Source organism: Labeo rohita, chromosome 17 (genome assembly GCF_022985175.1).
Source record: "Labeo rohita strain BAU-BD-2019 chromosome 17, IGBB_LRoh.1.0, whole genome shotgun sequence".
Taxonomy (NCBI): domain Eukaryota; kingdom Metazoa; phylum Chordata; class Actinopteri; order Cypriniformes; family Cyprinidae; genus Labeo; species Labeo rohita.
The window spans coordinates 1375354-1402570 of record NC_066885.1 but is presented as its reverse complement, the minus strand read 5'-3'; the positions used below and the strand labels follow the sequence as shown (position 1 = coordinate 1402570).

Genomic DNA, 27217 nt, shown 5'->3' with positions numbered 1-27217 from the left:
AGCAATGCGCAAGCTTTGCGCAACAGTTATGCTGGTGAACGTCTTAACGTCAGTCAATTCATTACACAGAAAGTGATAATATAAAAAAAACTGACAGTTTTCTGCATTAACGGCGCATATTCTCTCAGAGATGACAAGAGGCGAATCTACTTCAACATATGCTGATAACATTATATAACTGTCAAAAATGATTCCCTTAATATTGCTCTTGTGGCCAGGAAGCGAAAACATGAGACATGTATTTCATGTTAAACAGGATGTTTTTAAAAAAACGTTGCATGAAATAAAGCTGCCCATACTTTTGTATCAATGACTGCAGTTTAATTATAGGCATGTCATTCATTATATAAATGAATAGACCTGTTTTAAAAAACCTGTTTTTAAAACTGTAACGCCAAGCCAGCAGAGGGAGCCCTCAGCCCAGGACTGCCTGCATGCTCCCTCTGCTGCTTCTACTTCCACTTCCTGTTTGGCAGTATTTAAGGACTCACCATGTGCTCACACACTCGCGAAGTATTGCCAGTTTAACCTGCCTTACCGAGCGTTTACTTACTCTGTTGGATTACCTGTTGCCGTCTTGCTTTGTTCCTGATTATTGTGTTTGGATTACCCCTTTGGAATTATTTGCCTGTTTGGACTGATTTCAAGGTTTGACCCTGCATTCTCCTGTTGACTTCCGCTCTCTGGATTTCCCCCATTGTTACATTAGCTTGATTGGACTGTCTGCTCGGTATCTGACCCACTGCCTGCCTAACCTCTCTGCTGCTGGAATTACCTTCATTGTGTATGTTTGCTGATTGTTTTAATAAACATCCGCTCTTGGATTCTACCTCTGCGTCCTCGTTACAGAATACTTCGCCTACCAAGAATCCAGCGGAACTATCAGCCAATAATAACCCAGCAGCTTCTGACCGCAAAGCCAACATGAGTGCAGACACCAAGCTAATCCGTTTTCGCCAAGGAAATCACCCCATAGAGCACTACGTGAAGGATTTTCTGGAACTGGCACATCATACTACCTTTGATGAGGTATGCCTTATGATATTTTTCAGAGGAGGACTTTCTGAGCCAATTTGTTCCCTCATGCCTTTTCCCGAATCCACTTGGACTTTAGAACAATATATTGACGTTGCATTGTTGCTGGCTGGGTCACCTTTTACTGTTGGTATCGCGGATGAGGGACTCTGCAATCCCACAGTAACCTCCATACCGCAGCCTTCTCATATCGAGCCTGCTCAAGCCAGGTCTGCCAAGTCAAAGCCTGCTCCAGGGCCTGCTCACGCCACGCCTGCCGCTCCAGGGCCTGCTCACGCCACGCCTGCCGCTCCAGGGCCTGCTCACGCCACGCCTGCCGCTCCAGGGCCTGCTCACGCCACACCTGCCCGTCCAGAGTCTGCACCTGTCATAGCTGCCCATCCAGAGTCTGCACCTATCATGGCCGCCGTCCCCGAGCCAGTCCACAAGATGGCCGCCTGGCCCCCGAGCCAGTCCACAAGATGGCCGCCGCCCCCGAGCCAGTCCACAAGATGGCCGCCGTCCCGAGCCAGTCCACAAGATGGCCGCCGCCCCCCGAGCCAGTCCACAAGATGGCCGCCGTCCCCGAGCCAGTCCACAAGATGGCCACCGCCCCCGAGCCAGTCCACAAGATGGCCGCTGTCCCAGAGCCAATCCACAAGATGGCCGCCATCTCCAAACCTGTTTACAAGATGGCTGCCATTCCAGAGCCAGTCCACAAGATGGCCATCATCCCAAAACCACACCTCATGATGGCACACATACTGGACTCACCCCTAATGGCGGTATGGACAGCTAAGATGACGCTCCCTCATGTCACGGTAGCTACCCATGACTCAAGTCAAGCTGTAGGGCCATCTTCAGTGTCAAGTCAAGCTACAGCTGCTGCTCCAAGGTCCAAGGCTTCCAAATCCAGTCAAGCTCCAGGGTCAAGTCGAGCTGCAGAACCAAGTCAAGCTGCAGAACCAAGTCGAGCTGCAGAACCAAGTCGAGCTACAGAACCTAGTCGAGCTGCAGAACCAAGTCAAGCTACAGTTGCTGCTCCAGGGTCAAGTCAAGTTTCCAAGTCCAGTCAGGCTTCCAAGTCAAGTCCAGTTCCAGCTTCAGAGTCCGGCCAAGCTTCAGAGTCCGGCCAAGCTTCAGAGTCAAGTCAAGCAACAGAGTCAAGTCAAGCAACAGAGTCAAGTCAAGCAACAGAGTCAAGTCAAGCAACAGAGTCAAGTCAAGCAACAGAGTCAAGTCAAGCAACAGAGTCAAGTCAAGCAACAGAGTCAAGTCAAGCAACAGAGTCAAGTCAAGCAACAGAGTCAAGTCAAGCCAAAGCTATTGTTCTCCATGAATCAAGCCAAGTTTCAACTGTTTTCCATGAGTCAAGCCATGTTACATCTACTCTCCATGAGTCAAGCCAAGATACAGCTGTTACTCTCCATGAGTCAAGCCTAGATACAGCTGTTGTTTACCACGAGTCAAGCCAAGATACAGCTGTTGTTCTTCATGAATCAAGCCAAGACACAGCTGTTGTTCCCCACGAGTCAAGCCAAGTCACAGCTGTATCCCACGAGTCAAGCCAAGTCACAGCTGTACTCCACGAGTCAAGCCAAGACACAGCTGCTGTTCTCCACCACTCAAGCCAAGATACAGCTGTTGTTCCCCACAAGTCAAGCCAAGTCACAGCTGTATCCCACGAGTCAAGCCAAGTCACAGCTGCTGTTCTCCACCACTCAAGCCAAGATGCAGCTGTTCCCCACGAGTCAGGCCATGTTGTTCCTGAGTCAAGCCATGTTGTTCCTGAGTCAAGCCATGTTGTTCCTGAGTCAAGCCATGTTGTTCCTGAGTCAAGCCATGTTGTTCCTGAGTCAAGCCATGTTGTTCCTGAGTCAAGCAATGTTGTTCCTGAGTCAAGTCAGGTTACAGCAGATCTTCACAAGCCAAGTCAAATTGCTGCTGTCTTCCCTGAGCTAAGCCACGCCACGGTTGTTCTTCATGAGCCAAGTCAAACTGCCGCTATTTTCCCTGAGCCAAGTCAAGTCACCGTTGACCTTTACAAGCCAAGCCAAGTCACAGCTGGACTGCACAAGCCAGGTCAAGTCACCACCGTTCTTCCCAACTCAAGTCAGGCCACGGCAGGCCTCCCTGAATCCAGTCCGGCCACGGCAGGCCTCCCTGAGTCATGTCCGGCCACGGCAGGCCTCCCTGAGTCAAGTCCGGCCACGGCAGGCCTCCCTGAGTCAAGTCCGGCCACGGCAGGCCTCCCTGAGTCAAGTCCGGCCACGGCAGGCCTCCCTGAGTCAAGTCCGGCCACGGCAGGCCTCCCTGAGTCATGTCCGGCCACGGCAGGCCTCCCTAACTCAAGGCAAAGAGCTATTGTCCTACCAAATCCTCATCAGGTCCCCTATAACATTTCCAATCCACCTCACGTATCTACTAACCCAAGCCACGCAGAGCCCACGCTCCCAAGCCACGCAGAGCCCACGCTCCCAAGCCACGCAGAGCCCACATTCACAAGCCACAAGCCCATAACATCAGCACCCACAAGGTCAACAGACACCCCACTAGCTACTGTGCTGCCTGTAATGGCCATAGCCATTTTCAGTGTGTGGGCTGCACACTGTGCTCCAGAGGCCTCGTCTGTCCATGAGTCTGCTCCAGAGGCCTCGTCTGTCCATGAGTCTGCTCCAGAGGCCTCGTCTGTCCATGAGTCTGCTCCAGAGGCCTCGTCTGTCCATGAGTCTGCTCCAGAGGCCTCGTCTGTCCACGAGTCTGCTCTAGAGGCCTCGCCTGTCCACGAGTCTACGCCAGAGGTCTCCTCTGTCTATGAGTCCGCGCCAATGCCCCCAGAAGTGGCAGCTCCGGCTGCAGAATTTCCTAAAGGGGCGGCGTTTCCCCACGGACTCTTTGCCTGTCCTGTCACAGCCATGAAGGCCGTTTATAACTTCCCTGCCTCACCTGCCCAAGCATCTGCGCCCATGCCCCCAGAGGTGTCAGCACAAGCTGTGGATCCTCCTATGGGGGCGGCGTTCCAAGATGAACTCTCTACCCGTCATGTCACCACCAAGAAGGCCTATTATGAACTCTCTGCCTGTCATGCCACGGACAAGGAGATTGTCAGTGAAAACACCGCTCTCCCTGCTCTACCTGCTCTGCCTGCCCCACCATGGCTTCCTACTCTGCCATTGCTCCACGGCCCAGGCCCTCCAGTACTTCACAGTCTGCTACTGCTCCACGGCCCTGGTCCTCCAGTGTTTCACGGTCTGCTACTGCTCCACGGCCCAGGCCCTCCAGTACTTCACAGTCTGCTACTGCTCCACGGCCCTGGTCCTCCAGTGTTTCACAGTCTGCTATTGCTCCACGGCCCAGGCCCTCCAGTGTCTCACGGTCTGCTACTGCTCCACGGCCCAGGTCCTCCAAGGTTCCGCTGTCTACCATTGCTCCATGGCCCAGGTCCTCCAAGTTTCCACTGTCTGCCACAGCTCCACGGCCCAGGTCCTCCGAGGTTCCACTGTCTGCCACAGCTCTATGGTCCAGGTCCTCCAGTGCTTCATTGTCTGCCATTGCTCCATGGTCCAGGTCCTCCAGTGCTTCACTGTCTGTCCCTGCTTCACGATCCAGGCCCACCTGCTCTACATGGACCTGGCCCTCCATCCCACCCCCTGTTTTGCCTCTGTTCCCCCACCCACCTGGACTGTTGTTATTGTTTGAGCGCCAGGAGTCGCTCCTAGGGGGGGGGATTCTGTAACGCCAAGCCAGCAGAGGGAGCCCTCAGCCCAGGACTGCCTGCATGCTCCCTCTGCTGCTTCTACTTCCACTTCCTGTTTGGCAGTATTTAAGGACTCACCATGTGCTCACACACTCGCGAAGTATTGCCAGTTTAACCTGCCTTACCGAGCATTTACTTACTCTGTTGGATTACCTGTTGCCGTCTTGCTTTGTTCCTGATTATTGTGTTTGGATTACCCCTTTGGAATTATTTGCCTGTTTGGACTGATTTCAAGGTTTGACCCTGCATTCTCCTGTTGACTTCCGCTCTCTGGATTTCCCCCATTGTTACATTAGCTTGATTGGACTGTCTGCTCGGTATCTGACCCACTGCCTGCCTAACCTCTCTGCTGCTGGAATTACCTTCATTGTGTATGTTTGCTGATTGTTTTAATAAACATCCGCTCTTGGATTCTACCTCTGCGTCCTCGTTACAAAAACATTTTCAGTGGGGAGTCTTATCCTCACAGCGCGTCATGCAAATTATTGTGTGGATGTCACGTGGATGGTTAGGTAACTTGTACAGTTCCGGAATGTAATGTGTATATATAGCTCATTGGAAAAGGATGGAAAATGCCTTTCATTTTGTTTTCACTAATAAATGCTGCCTAACAGCTGCAATCACCAATAAAACTTTTTTTTCTGTATCGTCATAAATACCATTATCGCAAATAGTCTTGAAATATTGTAATATAATTATGAGGCTATATCGCACACCCCTAGTACAGGTTTGTTCCCATAGTCGCTTGGCCTGTTACACTTGTTCTGTTAAATAACCAACTGTCCTGCTCTATTTAATGACATAAACTAATTGAAAACAATAAAGAAGTGGATAATATCTTACCTTGTGGGTTTCCATTACTATTGCAGTTGTTGGTGCTGTGGCACACATATTTTTTCAAATTTCCTGCAGAAGGAAAGATAAATTACAACGCTTGCTAAATATAACTAATCTAAAATAATCTGTGATTCAAAACTGTTTGTTTTTCATTTGCACTAATTGACCAACTGTGATAATATCATCATCACTGACAGCAATGATTAATCACGAAAACATTCATTTGTGGAAAGTACATTTGTACTTATGTTGTGTGTGCATAAAATGTCACATGAAATTTAATTACAACACGCACCTGTTACTTTTTCGACTAACAGACACTTAGTTTCATCTGGCAAAAACCACAGCTCTATGCTGCTTTTATCTGTCTCATTCATCCTTACTTCATAATTATTTCCCCCTTTGTTTTTTATGATGAAACTGAATTTATTACCACCTTTTTCATAGTGTCCTAGAAATCGGAGAAATATTTTAGAACATAAAATATTAAGGAGTTTGCAACTCAAGAGCAGTTTCTAAATATAATATAAATTATTTACCTAGAGAAGATGTGTTTATTTTGACATTCATTGTGCAAAAATCATTTATCTCTTTATCACAGGCTGATGGACCTATCAGTTTAATAGCTAGAATAAAAAGAATTCAACTCGATGAGTTTGAAACTTGATCTGTCGGTTGTCAAAAGAATATTCAGGTAATAAATATACAGGATTTCCACAGCCATGTTAGCAGTTTATTTTATTTCTACCTGGACAGTTTTGTTTTTGCGACTCCCAGAAACATATGTTTGTTAAATTGTCTCCAACTATCATTACGGTTGAGCAGGCTGCACAAAGAAAAACAACATTATAAGGCTATATATAATGAATGACATTTTTATATGAAACTCTATTTTATATGCCAAAAGTGCATCAAACAACATATTCACTGGCATTATAGACTTTCTCATAAAGTTGATAAATGAGTAATAAAATAAATACTTAATTTTTTTTTTCAAAGAAAACATACATATCTGGCACAGAGAACAACAGACGATCATCAGCCACATCAAATTCTGCTTTTGCTGAGACATAATTCCCAGAGTCAGAGCTAATAAATCTTAAATAATTTTCAAGTTACATTCTTGACATAAAGTCCACAGTCCAAGAGTTGAGAGAGTATGAAGCGTTATGAATGCTTATGAGCCGCTGGGCAATGACATATAATTTATGTGAAAACATGCAAATCATGTTTGTTTGCGCTTTACCTGCGAATTTCAGTATTGGGTTACAATTGGACCAGCTTATCAAGTCATTTTTGTTCACAGAGAATAATGTAAATATAGAAAACAAATATTTAATAATAGCAGAAACAATTTAAATATGCTAATGAAAAAATAAATTTAGTGCATATCTGACATGATTTAGATACAGAAAATATTGTGTTTATGCACCTTTCTGTAGAATAAATGACATTTGCTTTGATATTTCATGGCCTAATGAGTGACATTTATGTATTTATAAATTTGACTGAATAAGTGATTTTGGAATCCATCATGATTAATACAATTTTATTAGCTCCATTAGAATTACATGAGAAATACTGAGAAATATAACAGAGAATCATAAGCAATATAAAACGATGGATTCTTGATGTGTTTCCAGTAACCAAATATGTTTCATATCCGTGTGCGTAGATTTGACTAAGCTGCTGTATCAAATAACTATGCAAATCTCTGAATCCACAGGCGTGTGGACATTACTGTCATCCTGAAAATATAAATTTGTCTAAATAAGGTTCAGTGTTGTTTGAGTTGCTCTGACACACATATGATCACACATGGATGATTATAGCACTCAATAAATTGAACAATAATCATATCAGATTGAAGAGGAGGTAGTAGGAATGCTTGGGTAGCTAGCTTGAAGCCAGTGGGGCTGAACAGAAGGTCCAATCTAGTCACATCTGGTATAATTGTTGGTACTTATTGGTATAAGTGCACACACACAGTAGTGAGTAGTGAACAAACACACACCCGGAGCAGTGGGCAGCCATATTGCTATCGCTTTGTGCTTTAACCATATAAAACTGAGGTTGCTACATTACTGATTGATAATGAACAAAATTTTACCTCTGTATCCTCAAGCTACTCTTAAATGTGCATTTCTGAGAGACAAAAAAAAGTGATATTATTATTTTTATTATTATTATTATCATTATCATTATCAGACAACCCAAACCTGTTTCTTGATTTGAAACAATATAACTCATTAGAACTTAGAATACTTTTTTTTTTTTTTTTTTATTTAGATATTTATTTTGTTAACAAAAATTAATGGTCTGGTTTCTACAACTTTCACTTAGGGGCAAAAATCTGACTTTAAACGTATAAAGATTTGAAATTTATCGTGATATTTATCGATATCGACTGATATGAAAAAAAATTATCGCTGTAATTTTTTTGGCCATATCGCCCAGCCCTACTTTTTAATATCTGAGTTACTTTTTCAAATAACTTTGTTTTCCCATTTATTCACTGACACCTCTTCTGTCCCTGTGTTGCAGAGGCACTTTCTTCAACCTGAGGCTTATTAATTTCACTGTTGGTGTAAAATGGCCCTCTCAGTTGCCAAAAATATAACTTTTACAAAAAAAAAAAAAAAAAAAAGCAAGCCCAGACCAAGTGACAAAAATTAATAAAAAAGTAATTTTATGCATTACTGTTCATAAAAACTAAAGCCACTTTTCCACTATCGGACGAACCGTTCTTTTTGCTTAACCGTTCCATTCCGTGCAGATCAGGGCCAGTCAGCACAGATACGGTTTAAATTTTTCACTGTGGTGCTGATAACGGAACTCTCTGGAATGTAAATACAAATGCGTCAGTCGTTGCCTTGGTAATTGTAATGTAAATAAGGACGATGATCCGATATTTCTGTTTTTTAATCTGATATTCACTTGGTTAAATAACAGAAAGAAGGGACACAACACTTGGCGCAAAAAAATAAAATAAACAGAAGGTGACGACAGGTATCACATTACCAACAAATGCTGAGGGGATATGCATGCCAACGAAGATGGACACAGAAGGTAATTCCTTTCTGAAAATACCACATTTATTGACAGTATTAATGCATGAGCTGTGAACGCAGCATAGCTGTTTACTTGGCTGTTTGATCAAATAGCGCGCTTCCACTTAGCACACGCACTCTATCAGCACAGTTTAGCACGGTTTCTAACCATCCTGAGAATTCTGGGCCGAGAACGGTTTATAATCGTGCCATGCCGTGCCGTACCAGGCTCAGGTGGAAACACAGCCGGAACCATACCTGACCGTTCGGCCCGATAGTGGAAAGGTGGCTTGAGTAACAAAATTAGTTGTTTTCTTTTTAATGGAGTAACGCATAAAATGCAGTACTTTCCCCAACACAGTTGTAATCAGACGCACGGGTTTGTTTACTAAACACATACGGAAATGCGTGACGTTTGCTGTGATTCAGCATCTGTTGTCTCACTAAATGAGGACATAAATCATATAATAGGCTACAGAAACTTAAAAGGTCAGCCTTTGTAGCCCGTCAAAATATAAGTTCCGTTTAGCTTAAAGAAATTGTCAGAAAGATATTACTGTGGTGCAGTAGAACATGCATAGTACTGCTACTACAACAATTATTACAATTTTATTTCTGAGTGAATAATCACACAATATGCTATTTCTTCCATGTTTTAATTTTAATAGTAAACCCCTTTGTCAAAAATAAAGAGTTTAACTGTCATTTGATTAAAAGATAAATTAAATTGTTTCATGCCTTCATTTGCACTGTACTCTAAATTAAAACTAACTGAAATTTCTAGTGTCACATAGGCTAAGATTAGGATGACAAAAATGGAGACCATTCAATAAGCTATTAAACTAAGTGTGCCTATAATAGGCTATTAATGTTATAGTTTCATGAAAATAGTTGTGGTCTTCTTAACAACTTCTACAATGAAGCTATGAAGACAATTAAATGATTTATTTTTTATTTTAAGTGAATCCATTGATGTGCATTAGATGAACTGAATAGTCACCTCCACTATTGTAGTTTATGTTTTAGTCATCAGAAAAGAATTAATTAGGAATTATGAGAGGTAACAGTATTACACATACATTTCTAACATGTTAATTATTGAAGCCAAATACCATATACTATATTGGTCGACCCCTAATTTGGAGAAGACCAGTAGCCTTTCCTTTAACAGTCTCTTTGTTTATATTGTTTTTTTTTTTTCATCTCTTTCATCTTCAACTCAATTTTGTTCAAATAGTCTCTGCAAAATTGATTGCCATATCGTTGTATGGGAAACGCACCCCAGAGCAGCATTTCTATCATTTATGTTGCTTTGTTCATTTACAGATGTAACAGGGTACAATACAAAACAGAGAACAAAAATAGAGCTAGATGAAGTGATTCCTGATAATATTTTGGCACCCATGTCATGCAGGTTTTCTCTCGGCTGTTAATTAGAATTATTAGCTATTAACTAGGTAATTAATCACTGTTGCAAAAAGGTCTGAAATATTTCATGATTCATTTTGATTTATTGGGACAGGTCACCATTTATCAGTCTGGTTCTCATGAGAACACCTGGAGATTTGGTTTGGTATAATTTCTAAAGACAGCATTTTTATTTTCTTATTACATTTTTGATCTAAAGTCCGCAGTCCAAGTTGAAAGAGTGGGTGCTTTCATGTTCCAGTCTCCACAGAAATCCATGTTAAAATGGGGTAAAAAAGATCGACTGAATTGAAACTTGTTCAGTATAACTAGATATAAAGTTCACAGGTTTTACATTATGTTATTGTCTCGGAAAATATGTTAATTTGACTAGAACCACCAGAGACTGGAAATGTAAAGCACTGTTCCAGTTGGGCGAGACTTCCGTGTTCAGAAAAAGGTGGATAAGCCGTTTGATTATGAGATGCAGGCTCTGACATGACACTGACATGCAAATCGTTGTTTATGTAAAACAGAGTTTATTTAGAAACAATGAGCTGAAGGTGCAAACAGGTGTGGGTCAAAGTACAAACAGTAGTGTCAGAGGCAGATCAGGGCAGGCAGCAAACAATCATAAAATCAGCCCAGATAAACAATAGCAGTCAAGGGCAGGTGGCAAAGAGACAAGAAGCAGTAATCCAAGGCAAGACAGAAGCAGACAGGGATTACTCAGAATTGTAGCCAGAGCAAACAACACTTTGTGAGGTGTGAATGCAAATGCAAGGCTTAAATAGTCCATGTATGTGGGTTCTTGGGAAATATAGTCCAAAGTTAAAACTGACTGAGTGAGTGAGACCAGCATTTTCACCAGCATTCATAATAGTTTATTTGAGCTTTAATTGTGAATTTTATTATTTGGTTCCATTCATATCCTGTTTATCAAGTCATTTTTGCACACAGAGAACAATATTAATGTAGAAAAGTAATAATTGTATATTTAATAAAAGTAGCCAAATAAAAAAATGGCAGTGAATTAGTGGCTAGACAATATTTAGATTAATTTGCAATATGACCAAATCATGCTACTACAGAAGAATATTCTGTGCATCATTTCTGAATTTAGCCGACATGCATTAAAAAAAGAATCAGCAACCTCAGTCACTAAAGGCATTTAGCTAAAAAAAGTTGGTTTTAGCTGAGGGGTGTCCTTTTTGAAAATTCTTCATCAAAATCCAGTTCCCTCACAAGATCACATTTAAAGGATTAGTTCACTTCCAAAAATGTACAGATAATGTACATCCAAAATGTTGATGTCTTTCTTCAGTCAATAAGAAATTATGTTTCTTGAGGAAAACATTTCAGGAATGATTTCCATATAGAGTTGAGCATTTGAGGTTAAAATGTATATAAATTGTCATTTTGTTTTGAAAATGACCGATCGTTTCACTAGATAAGACCCTTCTTCCTCGGCTGGGATCGTTTAGAGCCCTTTGAAGCTGCATTTAAACTGTATTTTGGAAGTTCAAACTTAGGGGCACTAGGGCCCTATGGTTTCCGTGATGAGGAAAAAGCGGACGGAATCGCGGAATCCAGTCATAAAAACAGAATTTACTGAATAATGTGGAATGTCACGGAATTTGTCAAAGTTTGAATGAATTAATCAAAAGTAGGTCATTATACTTAAATCAAACCGCAATATGAACAAGTATCTGTAAATATTATGCTGCAAAAATACCATTTAAATGTGAATCCTGCATGTCTCTGTTTTAATGAATGGAGCAGGTTTTGTTTACTACACACACTGAAGCGTGCGTGACGCTCGTGGTGATTTCAGCGTCTGTCATCTCACTAAATGAGGACATAAATACATGAACAATATCTGCTGAGAGTCACTTCATGAGCATTTGACCGGTCCATTTTAGGAAAACTAGCGTTATGTCATATACACACAGAAATGTAAAGGTAGACACGGCAACCCGTCAAAATAAAAGTCCTGTTTAACTTGAAAACATTGTGCCAGAGATATATTACTACTGTTACTACTACTACTAAAATGAAACAAACATTATTTTTTAGGGTGTAATCACACAACATAACTTCCATGTTTTATTTTTAATAGTAAATTCCCCTTTCTTTGCCAAAAAAAAGCTTAATTTTCAATAATTAAAAGATAAATGAAATTAATGTTTTATGCCTTCATTTGAAAACCAGAACATTTTAAATACACAACACAGAATTCCTGAGGGTAAAAAAAACTTTCATAAGGCTGTTTTAAGAATAAATGTGAATAAATGAAGTATGCATTCAAATAATTAGACATGCTAAAACACAGATATGGTGAGAAAAAATAAAACATTTCATAGGGTCCTAAACATGTAATTTTTGTTAAACCTTTATTAAACTGATGTGAAATTGTGTATGTTTGGGAAAAAATAAAACGGATTAGGGCCCTAGGGCACCATTGAAGTCCACTATATGGAGAACATTTCTGAAATATTTTCCTCAAGAAACATAATTTCTTATTAACTGAAGAAAGACAGACATGAACATCTTGCATGGGTGAGTAAATTATCTGTACGTATTTGTTTGGAAAGTAAAATAATCATTTAATGGCCATTAAGGACAGCAAATTTGATACGTCCTTGGCACATTTCGGTTCTTAGCTCATTTTTGACTCTTGCCATGAGAGAATATGAGCGTTCTCCTTCACAGTTGCTGACTGGCAGGGTAAGGAAAAGCTTAAGGGCAACATACACACTGGGAAAAATCGATTGCAGTCCATAATCTATGTCATGATCACCAGCTGGAGTGTCCATGAGCTCCTCTAGTGGGCATTTCATCCTGTACCTTGCCATTCACTCAGGACTTCCTTTTTCATAATACTTTGCTAACACGTTCTCACTCCCACTTGTCACATATTGATGCTGTGTCAGGACCCTTTTGCGTCACTTTTGATGCTCAAGGTACCCTTTTAGCGTTACTTTTGGACGTGAAGGGTCCTCCATTGATTTCAGTTGTTTGCCATATTTTTTTGGTTTGCATGCATTTGTAAAAAATAGAAATATTTTTTTATTCATTTATACTTTTATTGGAGCACCTAACCCCAAGACAGCTCTTCAAGCAGAAGAAAGATTATGGGATCCTCTAATAATCTTGCTGTCAGACTCACGATCATACATGGCTGATTATAACGTTTAGTAAATCAAACAACAGTCAGATCATATCAGAGATTTAAAAGCAGATTTGAAGTTTAATCCATCCACAATAATTACAGACAGTTACAGTAACGGTCAACATGGATATATGTATGTGATTTAAATTATTTCGCTAAAGTTGGTCTTGTTTAGGCTCAATTTCATGTATGTGCATCATTTTAAACAGTTCTTCTCATTTAGTAGTGACATTTGTCTTTGTGTTGTTTTTGAGTTTGATTCTGTTGAGATTACAGTTTCCCCTAAAACAATGACTGTACAAACCATTTCAGGAAAACAGTCTAAGGAAGTCTGAGACAAAGAAAGCCTTCTGTCATAATTATGCTGGTTTTTAAAAATCTTCTAAAGCATTAATGCTGGACTGAGAGATGATTGTGTTGGAGTCGTTGTTATCCGGATCATCTGAGAAATGACCCGCAACATCATTGCGAATGTGGTAGTAATACAGGAAGAGGAAAAACCCTGAGGGAGGAAAAAAAGAATCAGAAAAACTTATTTCAACTAATTCAAATACATTTGCATAATTTTTTAACTAACCAAAAATAATCAAATGGTTATATGATTGGTCAAATGAATCATATAACTCCATTCAAAACCCCCTTATAATTAATAAAATAATTGGAGAAAAAAAAAAAAACTTCTAAATGCACTGATGAATGTGATTGTGTCTCACCCTGAAACGAGTTGAGCACAGTGAATATGTAATATGAGGGAATGATCATCGCTCCATAACTGAAGAACATCACAGACCACGTCAGACCGAAGAGCAGGAACAAACTCAACACCATCATCAGCTGCTTTCTGAACATCTTTCTCTTGCCGTCAGTCGCTCTTATGATTCTGGCCTGAACGACCTTAGTGACGATGATGATGAAGATTCCTGTCGTGAAGATGAAAACTAAAGTGTAGTAGCCGATGTTCACTATGTAGTGAATGTAAGGATTTGTAATCCAGCACCTGTAATTAAAGAGAATGAAATATTATTTAGAAGACATTCAGAAGACATTCATGAATGTATTTATTTGTGATATCACAATAACTTACATTCGTGTGATTTTTCCAGCGTTTAGGATCACTGCTTTATATCCTCCTACAGAAACTATAACTACGACTATCAGAGCTGGACACACTGAAAACACACAGAGACAAGGAATATTGTAGTGAAAAACAAAACAACAACAATAATAATAATAATAATAATTATTATTATTATTATTATTGATACTGAAAAACTTATTTCATTTCAGCTAGTTATCAAAGCATTTCCCATTTTCATTTAGTTTAATTTCGTTATGCTAAAATAACTAAAACGAGAAAAAAAAAAACTATAAAAACAATATAGACATATGTGACCCTGGACCACAAAACTTAAGATTTATACATCATCCGAAAGCTGAATAAATAAGCTTTCCATTGATGTATGGTTTGTTAGGATAGGATAATATTTTTTCGAGATACAACTATTTGAATATCTGGAATCTGAGGGTGCAAAGAAATCAAAATATTGAAATCGCCTTTAAAGTTGTCCAAATGAAGTTCTTAGCAATGCATGTTACTAATCAAAAAATAAGTTTTGATGTATTTATGGTGGGAAATTTACAAAATATCTTTGTGAAATATGATCTTTACTTAATATCCTAATGATTTTTGGCATAAAAGAAAAATGTATCATTTTGACCCATACAATGTATTTTTGGCTGTTGCTAAAAATATACCCGTGATACTTAAGACTGGTTTTGTGGTCCAAGGTCATATTTACAAGTAATAATACTTCTACTAAAAGAAAATATGTATATATGAATATATTAAAACTTAAAAAATTGCTAAAACTTGAAAAATGAAAATAAAATAAAATAAAATTGATTCTAAATATTAATAAAAACTAATAGTGTCTCAATGATACTATAATGACTAAAGTAAGCGTTCAGATGCGCTTACAGGAACAGCTCGAGAAAAGGACAAAACCAAACATAAAATTATCTTGACAGTAGTTCATATGACTCATGTGCAATATATTTTTTTGCAGGACCAGCGCTATGAAGACGCACACAGTGTTGTCTTGTGTGTTAGCGACGCTCTCGTTTGACAAAAACGCAGCATTCAGTAGACACAAAGACACAAACATGTTCATCAAGATCTTCGTGGCCTGATTTGATTTGCCTTTCCTGTTAAAACATACAAACAACTTTTCTTTGTCATTATTTGTGACATTTACTAGCAATTTCTGAGAGAAAATAGTTTCTTAATGTAGTATTTGTGAATATTGATTACTAAACAGCAGTAATTATATGATAAACGTTAAGATACTCTACCGTAGCAGGAAATGCATGAATAAAGCGATGGCCATAAAAAACATGGAGATGCTGCAGCCGATAGAAGTGATAGAAGTCGGTGATTCTTGATGTGGCGCTGTGATTTTTACATTTGGCAGACGCTGAAGGATCAGAGAAAACACAACAAAGCAGATCAACTATTTTTAAAGTATTTTTAAAACCATTTGTTGTTTATTAGCAAGAATCAGATCAGAGTTTTAAATGCACGTGTGCTTGTTTTGTCATCTTTTACGTGTTCACTTGCATGTGTGGACTAAAAGATATTGATAGGATCTTTAATGGAACATGAATTATAAAAGTGTAAGTTCTTCTCTGAGAAGCTTCTCACCTTTATCACTGAAAAGCACGTCAGATGTGAGCAGGAGCACTTTATGGTGTTATTGTTGATTATTTCTGTCTCACAGCCGGATGTCGTCCAGTTAAGTTCTCCTTCATAGAAAATAAAATCACAAATGAAATTAATTATAGAAAATAAATTGGGTTTGTTGATAGGAACTGATCAGTACAGCCATAAATGAATGTACCTTTTCCATCCCAAGAAACGCAGGAAGGCTCACCGACCTGTAAGAACACGTTTATTTTCATTTTGATTTCACGGTGTAATATATGTTTTGCAACAAACCTTCATTACCTGATGGTTTTTTGTAAAGATCATTTCAATATTGTCAGTAAGGTTGGTGATATTCGCCCTCATCGTTATTCCATAAACCTCATTGTTCAAAACAGTGAATTTTTCACTCTGAAATTCATTCTAAATCATAAACCAAGAATAGAGCAATCATTAATCAGATATAAGTGTGTGTGAATGCAATACATTTGTCAAAAGAATAGTTGAACAAAAAATGTCTTATATCGTGTAATATTTTCAGAAGAACATAAAGTTAAAATAATAATAATAATAATTTAGGGTGGTAAAGAGGATAAACATTTAAAATTTCACTTTGTGTTCCCCAAAATGTAATGATGACAGAATTGGGTAATTCTGTGTCACATCAACCAAATTTCAAAAACTTCCCTGGGTCAAATTTTTGATTTTGCTAATGTTTTTCTGAAGACACATGTATAGTGATTGAAGCCAAAATATTAAATGTCATGGATGAATATTTACTGAGTAATATACTATTTTGTAGAGGGAGGTCAAAATGGCAATTTTCACCTGAAATTCAGTCAAGTTATAGGGGTGTAAAAATGACTTCAGAAATATGGCAGCATCATAATGTTATTTTTACACAGATATTGGTAGTTCTGTTAGTAAAATCTGTTGACTTTATCAATCTTTGTTGTATTATGTGCCAGTGGTGACCTTTCAAAAATGGGGAAACTGCACTTTTCAAGTTTTTCTCCGATGTTTGCATGCCTGTAACTCAAGAAACATTAAAGATATCTTAATGTCCTTTTAGATATTGGGTCTTAGCCAACTTTCCTTTTGGCATCTTAATTTTTAAGGCCCTGTATGGTTTAGTTTCAGAGATACTGGAATGTCAATATGGCTCCAGGAGTAAATTGTTAAAATGTACACATTTTCAGAGGTCAAAAACCAAATGTGGGTCAGTTTGCAAAATTATGAGACTTATTTTCTTTTAAAGAGGAATGTCTGAAGAACAAATAATGTTAAAATTAAAAATGTATCTTGTTTCTTTCTGTCAAGACAACTGCATTGAAAATACCTGAATGCCATAAATATTCTTCTTTTGCATGACAACATTATGATGCTGCCATCTTTCTAAAGTCATTTTTACCCCCCTGTAACTTGACTCTGAATCTAAGGTGAAAATTGCCTTTTTGACCTCCCTCTACAAAATAGTGGATTACTCAGTAAATATTCATCTATCACATTTAATATTTTGGCTTTCATCACTATACATGTGTAGAATTGTAGAATTCCAAGAAACGCTATTCCATTGTTTTCTTGTCATGATTTATTAAAAGCCTCACTGGAAATCTTTACAGACCAGGGAAAGTTTGCATTCAGGTCACTTTGACAATCAACATCCTGTGAAAAGAAGAATTAGCATGATAAATGAGGATTCATATCATGTTTTAATGTTTCTGAAGTCTTACGTTTATAATGTCCTCATCTGAAGAGTAGCATATGTCTTTGGTTTTTGTATTTTTGGCTTGTAGATGAAGAACACCAATAGCATCCCCCATGATGATCCCTGCTTTGCTTATATTGTATTTTGTCATCTCTTCCATCTTAGATTCCATTTTGTTCATGTACTCTCTGCAAAATTGATTTCATTACTTTGAATTCTGTAATAGTACATTTAAATTCACTGATAATCACACACTTACGATGCTTCTGAGAGATCAACATCTCCATCATCTTGAACAGACATATTGTAAATAACCTCATGTGGTTTCAGAGTGACATTGGTGTGGCAGGTCACACACATCCATTTACTATTAATGAAACGCAGAACGTAACTGTTTCCTTTGCTCTCTTCCAAACAGAAATAAAAGAGATTAAAGTGATCTAGGTGTCGCTTAGTGTTTATAAACCTATAAACATTATAGTTTTAGCATTCTAATATTTATATGCACATGTTCATCGGTTCACATATTTATTAATGATATACAAAATGGACTAATAATTTGAAAAAAAAAAAAAAAAGTGTAAACTTTGTGCAAACTTTGATGTGAAACAGGCAGCTGATGAAACAACTACTGAAAAATATTTTTTTGGGAACAGACTTACCTTTGCAGATATCATCATCATATGTAGTCCCTCTACATTTCTTTCTAGGATCAACAAGAGGAATTTCCAAACAAGCTGATGAGACAATAACACATAGTTCAACGTACTTGTGTGCTCAAGCCTGACATTTTTTACACTGAAATAATGCTGTGCTCCAGTAAAAATATTCCTATTGTTATTGATACAGTTGTGTAATGTGTTTTCTATCAGCTGTTTATAATTAATGATTTGCAAATTAATCAATATAGCAAAAGGTTCCGATAAAGCTTGCAAGTCAGACAGTTTGCTCAGACATTGAATTTTTTGTTTGCAGCCATAACAGGGTACTTTACAAAACAGAAAACAAAAATATTTAAATGAAGTTACATTTCCTGAAAATATTTTGGCAATGATGTCATGCATGTTTCATTCGGCTGTTAATTGGAATCAAAACTAGCGATTTGAAAATTAATCACTATTGCAAAAAGGTCTAAAATAGTTTATGATTCAGTTTGATTCATTCATTCATTCAAATTGCATTTGCAATTGCATTTTCAGTTTATTGACGCATACATTGAGACATTATCCAAACGCAATTGCAGATGGCTCATTTGTGTTTCCATTTTCTTTTCTGTGTATGTAACTTATCTGCGAAATTTTAAATGGAAACGCAAAGTCCATTTGCAATTGCATTTTCAATGCCTCACGAGTTATGACCCTCTCATTTTGGAATAGCAATAGAAAATCACCCATTTGCTATTTCACTTTCGCTGCATTCTGCTCCAACCCTCAGAAAGTTAGTCACTGGTCTGAATCTCTGATGACAATGTGTGCTTATTTATATTTGTAACATCTTCAGTATTTCATGTTTTTTCATTTATCACATAAACATATATTGTGTCATGTTGAAAACAGGAGATTGATTTAAAAAAAAAAAAAAACTTGATTGACTTGATTAAAATTTGTAATTAATTGCACAATGGGGCGATTAATTAATGTAATTAATCTAAAAGCACATCAAATCTGGCTGAGAAATGTCCTCCCAAAAGATATTTTAAAGTCATTATTGTGTTAAATAAGAAGAGAATCAAATTTTATTTTATTTTTTTTTTCATTTTTTATTTTTGGGTGAACTATGCTTTTAATTATCCTTTTTTTTTTTTTCATTTTTTTTTTATTAATATGGAAATATGAAATTTTTTAATGAAGTAATACTTTAAATAATAAGCTAAAACTGCCAGTAGGTGGCAGTAAATGTCTTAACGAGTAAGTTGAGTCATTAGCCCATTTCACAGTAATACCAGTAAATTGGTGTAAAATTACTGGAACAAATTTACTGGTAAATAGAAAAATGTGCTGTTCACACAGGCTATGATGTTCCCTCCTTCTACCGGTAAAGCGCCATTCACACATCACTTTCAAAATACCGGTAAATTCTGTGACATCATTAACTGGAAATTACCGCTGAATATATCACAGGAAAATTATATAAATTAAATAATGCACGTAAAAACATGAGATAAAATCAGGGAATTAAAATGAAAGCACAGGCTCATGCATAGTGACATGTTGCACATTCTGTTGCTTTGTGATATAAATGGAAATATAAAACACTATGAAAACTCTTACTTCTACCCTTTCCACTTCCCCACAGATTCTTGCAGGTCGGGTCTAATGAAGGGAAGAGATGTATTTATTACAGCGCTCACTAAATCTAATCTAATCTAAAATTATACCATGATCTACTTTTCCAAACTCAGGAACTTATGCTTTGGATACAGTTAAATGACAACAAAGTAACAGAGCCACAACTTTCCACACTAACACTGTGTCTATTGTAGGATGACACACACCTGAATTCCGGGTTAATTGCTCACACTTTTTAGTTTTTAGCAAAAATGTCCTGTTTATGTCTGTGACCATCTCTTTCATTCTGATTTCTTTTTTCTGCCCTTGAACTGTTAGTTTGAAACTGTACGTTTTGCATTGTCCTGAAACCAGAGAAAACATTTTACATTTGATGATACTACTTAATACTTCTGTAATGGATTATAAATAAAATATAAGCAGGTTTAACCTTGAGAAGAGATGTTCAGTTTGACATTCATTATGTGAAAATTATTTATGTCATCAAATGTCTGACATATCAGTGCTAAATCTGAAAGAAAAACAGAAATGAACAGAATGAGTTTATGAGACATCACTTTCAAATAATAAGTGCTTTGATGTTATAAATATTCAGTATTCACACATGCACAGAGAACATGACCTTGAAACACTGTCCACTCTGAAATTGCTATTACATTTCACAGGTTATTACAAAGAAATGACAACTTTTATTTATTTTAATTTAAACAGTGGTCATGTTAGTAGTATATTTCACAATTACCTGGAACTGTTAAGTTACTTGGCTCCTGGAAACATCGATCTGTCAAACTAATGCTGATTTTCAGTTTGTTTAAGCGGGCTGCACAAACACAGCATTATTAGACTGTTATATAATGATGTAACGCTTTATATTACTTAGCAAAATTAATTTACCAAAATTTACAGTCATATAATCTTTTTTTATTAATTATTTTTGCTTACATTTACTTTTTTTAATGTTCACCTAACAGCATTTTCTTTAGCATATACATCTCTTTAAGTTAATAAACGTGTTTTTTAAAGCAACATACTTATCTGGCACAGAGCGCAAGAGACGATCATCAGCCACAGCAGATTCTGCTTTTGACAAGACATAATTCCCAGAAACAACTGCTTGTTAGAGATAAAAATGTTTAATTTAGTTTTCTTCAGACAGAGCTAATACATTTTTAATCATTTTCTTATAACATTCTTGAAGTAAAGTCCACAGTCCAGGAGTTGAGAGAGTTTGATGCGTCCACATATGAAACTGTTTGGTTATGAGCCGTAGCTCAGGGGCGCTAGACATTAGCATAAAGTTCAGTTGAAAACATGCAAATCATGTTTATTTGGCATTTTAACTGAAAATTTTAGTATCTGGTTCTATTTAGTAGATCCAGTATATCAAGTCATTTTTGCTTAGATAACAGTACACAAATATTTACAAACATTTAATAATAGTAGAAACAATTTGAAGATGCAAATAATAAAGTAACTTTCATTAGTGGATATCTGACATGATTTAAATACAGATAATGTAAGTTTTCCAGTAACCAAATATGTTTCACTTCCGTGTGCATGGATTTTAGTGTGTTGCTTTATGAAATGACAATGCAAATGTCTGAAACCAAAAGCATGACATTCATCCTGAAAATGTAAGTTTGTTCTCTAAATAAGGTTCAGTGTTGTTTGAGTCACTCTGACACACACATGGATGATTATGATGCTCAATAAATGTAACAAGAGTCATATCAGATCATATCAGAGATTTGAAAGCACAATTCAGTCAAGTTTTAATGATTTTCTTTTTTTTTTTTTTTGAGTGGGTTTCAGTAAAACTGACGCTTTTAGGGTCATAATCTTATGTACATCATTAAGAGAAGGAAAGTCAGACATTGAAGTATTAATTATGCTAGTCATAAATATTTTCCACAGCATTAATGCTGGATTGAGCGTTGGTTGTGTTGGAGTCTGTGCTTTTTGGCTCATCAGAGAAATGACCCGCAACGTCACTGTGAATGTGGTAGTAATACAGGAAGAGGAAAAACCCTGAAAAGAAGGATCAGAGAAGCTTATTTAAAAAAAATATTAACCAAAAATAATCTGACTTTTGCTCATATTAATCATATTAGTGTAAGCACTATTATAGCCCTTTATAATTAAATAGTTAAAAAAAAAAACTAATATTTAATAAAAAAGTAAAAAACTTACAAATATGACAACTAAACATTAAAAATAATTTTTGAAAAACATTAATGAAATAAAATAATTAGCTGAAATCTGTAGGAAAAATAGAAGCGTTCTACTAAAGCAAATGCACTGATGCATGTGATTGTTTCTCACCCTGAAACGAGTTCATAACTGAAGAACATCACAGACCACGTCAGACCGAAGAGTAGGAACAAACTCAACACCATCATCAGCTGCTTTCTGAACGTCTTTCTCTTGCCGTCAGTCGCTCTTATGATTCTGGCCTGAATGACCTTAGTGACAATCATGATGAAGATTCCTGTCGTTAAGATGAAAACTAAAGTGTAGTAGCCGATGTTCACTATGTAGTGAATGCAAGCATTTGTAATCCAGCACCTGGAATTAAACATAATGAAATATAATTATGATGTATGAATGTATAAATATATGGATTTTTGACAACTTACATTCTTGTGATTTTTCAGAAGTTGCGTTTAGGATCACTGATTTGTATTCTCTGACTGAAGCGATAACTACGACTATTGGAACTGGACACACTGAAAACACACAGAGATAAATAAAGAAAAAATACAGCCTACATTTTTTACATTTTTAACTTCTAGTGTATTCTTAAACTTGGACCTCATTAAAGCACAAATTTAAGCATTAAAAGCCAACAACAACCTAAAAACAGCCAAAAATATTTGTTCATTCATTGAGGCTACATGGTTGCAATAACAATTTAGTTCAAAATTTTAAGTGCTATTTAAAACAAAAAAAAAAACAAACAAACAAACAAAAAAAGCTTAATTATTGCTTTCTAATTTTATGCCATATGTATATACCAGAGGTTGCACTAGACTTCAACTTTAACGTAAAAATTCCGTCATAATCCATTATTACCCATCATTTTAATTTTCATATTTTAATGAGAATAACACATTTAATTGCTTTCATTTTTGTTCACTTTTCGTTTTTAATCATAAACCTACAGGACAACACCGCAGTGTTTACAAAATACCTTACAGCTGGGTAAAAAATAAAAATAAATAAAAAAGTAATGGATTCTCATTTTAATGAACCAATATCGATTCCTAAATCACAATCGATCTCTTGGTCTGTGCTGTTTCAGTTGATGAATAGACATAGTGTCTTCCTTCCAATAAATAACAATTGGCTAGGCTTAGACTTTTGATACGAAACAAAGTCTCAGATTTCAAATTCTGTCAATTTCCTTAGGAAATTCAAGCAATAAATACAGTTTTAGCACTCTTACATGTAGCAGGATTGATCATTGTAGCTTCTGTGTACTCGCCTGTGCGTAATCAAACGCATAGGAAAACATTTGTGATAGTTTATTTTTTGTTCTGTATCCCGTGCTCTACTGCCACACTGGAGCGCACTCGCCACCAACTGGACAGGGGTGGGAATTACAGCTACAATTTAAAGTAAATCACCCTCAGTGTAATCTGTCAAAATGACGGATGGCCTTCAGATTTTTCCGTCACTAATACAAAATTTCTGTCGGTGACAGAGACATTTTCGGTTAATGCGACCTCTGGTATATACTGTACGCATGCAATTTCACAGTATGTCTGCCTCCTAATTTACTACACCACTTGTGCAATCACAAATCTATAGGGGTGCAATTTACTCAGGCTGATGGTTTGTGTGTAACTTGACTGATATTTTTTTGTATAACATTAAACTTCATTTCAGAATAATTGTACATAAATAGGTTATGCAAAACATCATTTATACACATACTTAACTGCAGATGCATGGAAATTACATACACTGTGGTACAGTAACAATATTTTGAGCGTCCCTTATTTTCCTATAAAGAATCACAATTGTCCTTTATTTTTCTTTTCTGAAGTTAGAAACCCTATAGTTAAAAACTAAACCTAAATCTAGTAAAATAATAATAATAATAATAATTAAAAATACTTTTGTTTCAGTTAGTTGCCAAAACAACATTAATCATTTTCATTTAGTTTAATTTCGATTTGCCAAAATCACTAAAACTAAAATAATAGTATCTCAGTGATACTAAAGTAAGTGTTCAGATGCTCTTAAAGTAACAGAAAAAAAAAGACAAAACACCATGAAATTATATGACTCGTGTGCAAAGTATTTTCTTCTTTTGTGTGAACTTACAATTGGACTAGATGGTTGGAAACCAGGTTTAATTTTTTTTTTTTCTTGCTGTAACTCACCCCAGCCCAACACGGTGATTTTCCTCACGTAGTTTGTGATGGTGACGTTCTGTCTGATGAGCCATAAGTACATATGAAGAGCTTGAATGAAGAACCAGGTGAATGAGGCCAGCATGGAGTAATGCAGGACCAGCGCTATGAAGACGCACGCAGTGTTGTCTTGTGTGTTAGCGACGCTCTCGTTTGACAAAAACGCAGCATTCAGTAGACACAAAGACACAAACATGTTCATCAAGATCTTCGTGGCCTGATTTGATTTGGCTTTCCTGTTAAAACATACAAACAACTGTTCTTGTAACTTTGGCAACTTTTTAAAGTAAACAAAACTAACTATATATAAAGATACTGTACCGCAGCAGGAAATGCATGAATAAAGCGATGGACAGAAAAAACATGGAGATGCCGCAGCCGATAGAAGTGATGAGAGTCAATGATTCCAGATGCGGCGCCGTTTTATTTGCATCTGACTGAGACTGAGGGATCTGAGAAAACAAAACACACAGATCAGCTAATGGATTATTGTCTGTTTTGTCTGTTTGTTACCATGTATCAGATCTTGTTGGCAAATTTTAAATGTATACTGTATATTTGCTTGTTTGGTCATATTTTACATCTTCACTAGCTTGTACACACAGACTACAGGATGTTTGTAAATAAAACATGAATGATAAAGCATAAATTCTTCTTCTCCGAAAAGTTTCTCACCATCAGCACTGCAAAAAATGTCAGATGTGAGCAGGAGCACTTTATGCTGTTACCATTGATTTCTGTCTCACAGCCAGATGTCGTCCAGTTAAGTTCTCCTTCAGTGAGAAGAGAGTGACAAATGAGACTGATTATAAAAATTAATTATATAAAATAAACTTTTTGTTGAAACTGATCAGGACAACCATAAATTCACCTTAAATAAATTTACCTTTGCCATCCCAAGATCTGCAGGATGCCTTACGCTCCTGAAAGAACATGTTTATCTGAATTTTCACAATATCTGGTCATTATAACAAAGTAAGTTCTATAAAAAAACTTTATTACCATTTCATTATTTGTAAAGAACATGTCAATACTGTTAGTAAGGTTGGTGATATTGGCCCTCATCGTTATTCCATAAACCTCATTGTTCAAAATAGTCTGATTTTTAGTTTCATCCTAAAATCAAAAACCAAGAGAGCAATCATGAATTAAATATAAATGTGTATGAATATAACTGATCAAAAACATTTGTCCATAAGTAGAAACTTTTAAGAATATTTCCATACAAAACTTTAAAACAGTGGTCTCAAACTCAATTCCTGGAGGGCCACTGACAGCTCTCCACATTTTTGCTCCAGCCCTAATCAAACACACCTGATCCAGCTAATCAAGGTCTTCAGGATTACTAGAAACTCCAATCAGGTGTGAGTTGGAGCTGGTTGGAGCTAAACTCTGCAGAGCTGCAGCCCTCCAGGAACTGAGTTTGAGATCTCTGCTTTAAAATAAAAAACAACATGCATGCAGTACCTTGTTTCCTATGTTTTTGAACTGTAGAACTCCAACAAATGCACTTCCATTGTTTTCAAGACGTGATTTATCAAAAGCTTCCTTGGAAATCTTTAAAGTGATGCAACTTTGCACTTGACAAACCAGCGGATCAAATATCATTGCTCGGCATCAGAAGTGTTTTGGTCATTCTGAAATGCCTGAGCAAAGTCTGTCATCAAAGTATTTCTGTATAATTGTCTTACAGGACAGCATCCGTCTCTGAAAGCAATGACTGCATTTATTGGGTTTTGTCTGCTCTCTCTGAGGTGCAAACTATTTATAATATATGAAAATTATTATATTCAGTGGCTTCTCCTACAGTGAAGTTTAGTGCAAGTTTATCAGGAAGTGTCGATTTTGTTGTCTTTGGCTCAATGGATGGAAATGCTGCTTTATTTGCAAATGTTTTATGCGATGTTCCAGTTTTTTTTTGCATAAAGTAAATTTATGCAAAAAATGCATGCTTTTCAAAGCAAGTACATTCTGTGTTAAAGGCCTAACGTTATTTGTTGGGCTTCACTTTTGACTTTTGCCACAAAACAAACAAGAAGTAGACAGTTTGTACACCTGCACAGAAACAGGGACTAAGCACACACACATCAGAACCCCCCCCCCACCCACACACACACATCCTGAGTACTTTGATTGGAAGCTCAGGACATTGTTTATATTGTTGTATAAATCTGTGATATAAATATGACCCATCGGATCCCGCGCTGCAGCTGCTGAACACCACAGGGATTGACACACACGTTCATAGTTGATGACTGATGGCATCAAAACTACAAATAGTCTGACTAAAATTTTATCTAACGCCAAGTTAGTGTTTTTTTTTTTTATTAGAGAAAAGAAATATAATGTCTGGTCACATTGTACTATATTTTTATTCTGAAATCAAAACTTAATGGGTGTGAAACAGGCAATCGAAACAACTACTGTAAAGCAGTTTATAAATCCAGAATTAGTCAGTTTATAACAGACTTACCACCTAACCCTTCAGCATTTTAATATGTATACATATTACATATTTTATTATATGTAGCCCCTCTACATTTCTTTCCAAGATCAACAAGAGGAATTTCCAAACAAGCTGATGAGACAATGACACATAATTTGACATACTTGTGTAAAACTGCAGTGTATGATTTGAAATAAAGACATACTTAGAACAGCATGGAGGGTAATAAAGGAACAACAGGAATAAAACAGAGAGTTAAAACTGATTATGTGATAAAAGTGACATTTAATTTACAAAACCTGTCTGATCACAGATTGGTTGTTTTTCAGAATATTGAACTGTTTGTTTGAGCAGTTTGAGTCTTACTTGAGCCTGACATTTTTAGACTGAAATAATGCTGCTCTCCAGTAAACTTGTTC

At 37.1% G+C, this 27217-nt stretch overlaps 3 protein-coding genes across 7 annotated transcripts in view; all 3 read right to left on the bottom strand.

The window, feature by feature from the left end:
* The window catches only part of LOC127179684 (adhesion G-protein coupled receptor G2), a 178849-nt gene extending 157280 nt beyond the window's left edge, over window positions 1–21569 (bottom strand). For 4 of the 5 annotated variants that reach the window (XM_051133365.1, XM_051133367.1, XM_051133366.1 and 1 more), the window contains exons 1-5: window positions 6617–6764; window positions 6357–6434; window positions 6148–6234; window positions 5904–6059; window positions 5615–5677 (exon numbers count right to left, since the gene is read on the bottom strand). In XM_051133365.1, the coding sequence (XP_050989322.1) occupies window positions 5615–5677; window positions 5904–6059; window positions 6148–6234; window positions 6357–6434; window positions 6617–6680 (448 nt within the window). In that variant the 5' untranslated portion in view covers window positions 6681–6764. Of the gene's footprint in view, window positions 1–5614; window positions 5678–5903; window positions 6060–6147; window positions 6235–6356; window positions 6435–6616; window positions 6765–16134; window positions 16172–16241; window positions 16362–17671; window positions 17835–17905; window positions 18054–18308; window positions 18384–19916; window positions 19959–20140; window positions 20279–20364; window positions 20446–20676; window positions 20755–20965 lie in introns of those variants that run through there. The other variant, XM_051133369.1, reaches the window with a different exon arrangement.
* On the bottom strand, window positions 13601–26402 carry LOC127179686 (adhesion G-protein coupled receptor G5-like). The gene is made up of 8 exons (XM_051133371.1): window positions 25820–26402; window positions 25355–25468; window positions 25239–25275; window positions 25028–25125; window positions 24674–24804; window positions 24323–24588; window positions 22257–22499; window positions 13601–13739 (listed from the first exon to the last, which is right to left on the bottom strand). Exons 1-7 carry the CDS (start codon window positions 25958–25960, stop codon window positions 22465–22467), a joined length of 822 nt encoding a protein of 273 aa, XP_050989328.1. The 5' UTR covers window positions 25961–26402; the 3' UTR covers window positions 13601–13739; window positions 22257–22464.
* LOC127179682 (adhesion G-protein coupled receptor G2-like) overlaps window positions 21714–27217 on the bottom strand; it is a 202879-nt gene continuing 197375 nt past the window's right edge. The window contains exon 18 of the mRNA XM_051133360.1: window positions 21714–21962. Coding sequence (XP_050989317.1) covers window positions 21826–21962 — 137 coding nt within the window. The 3' untranslated portion in view covers window positions 21714–21825. The remainder of the gene's footprint in view (window positions 21963–27217) is intronic.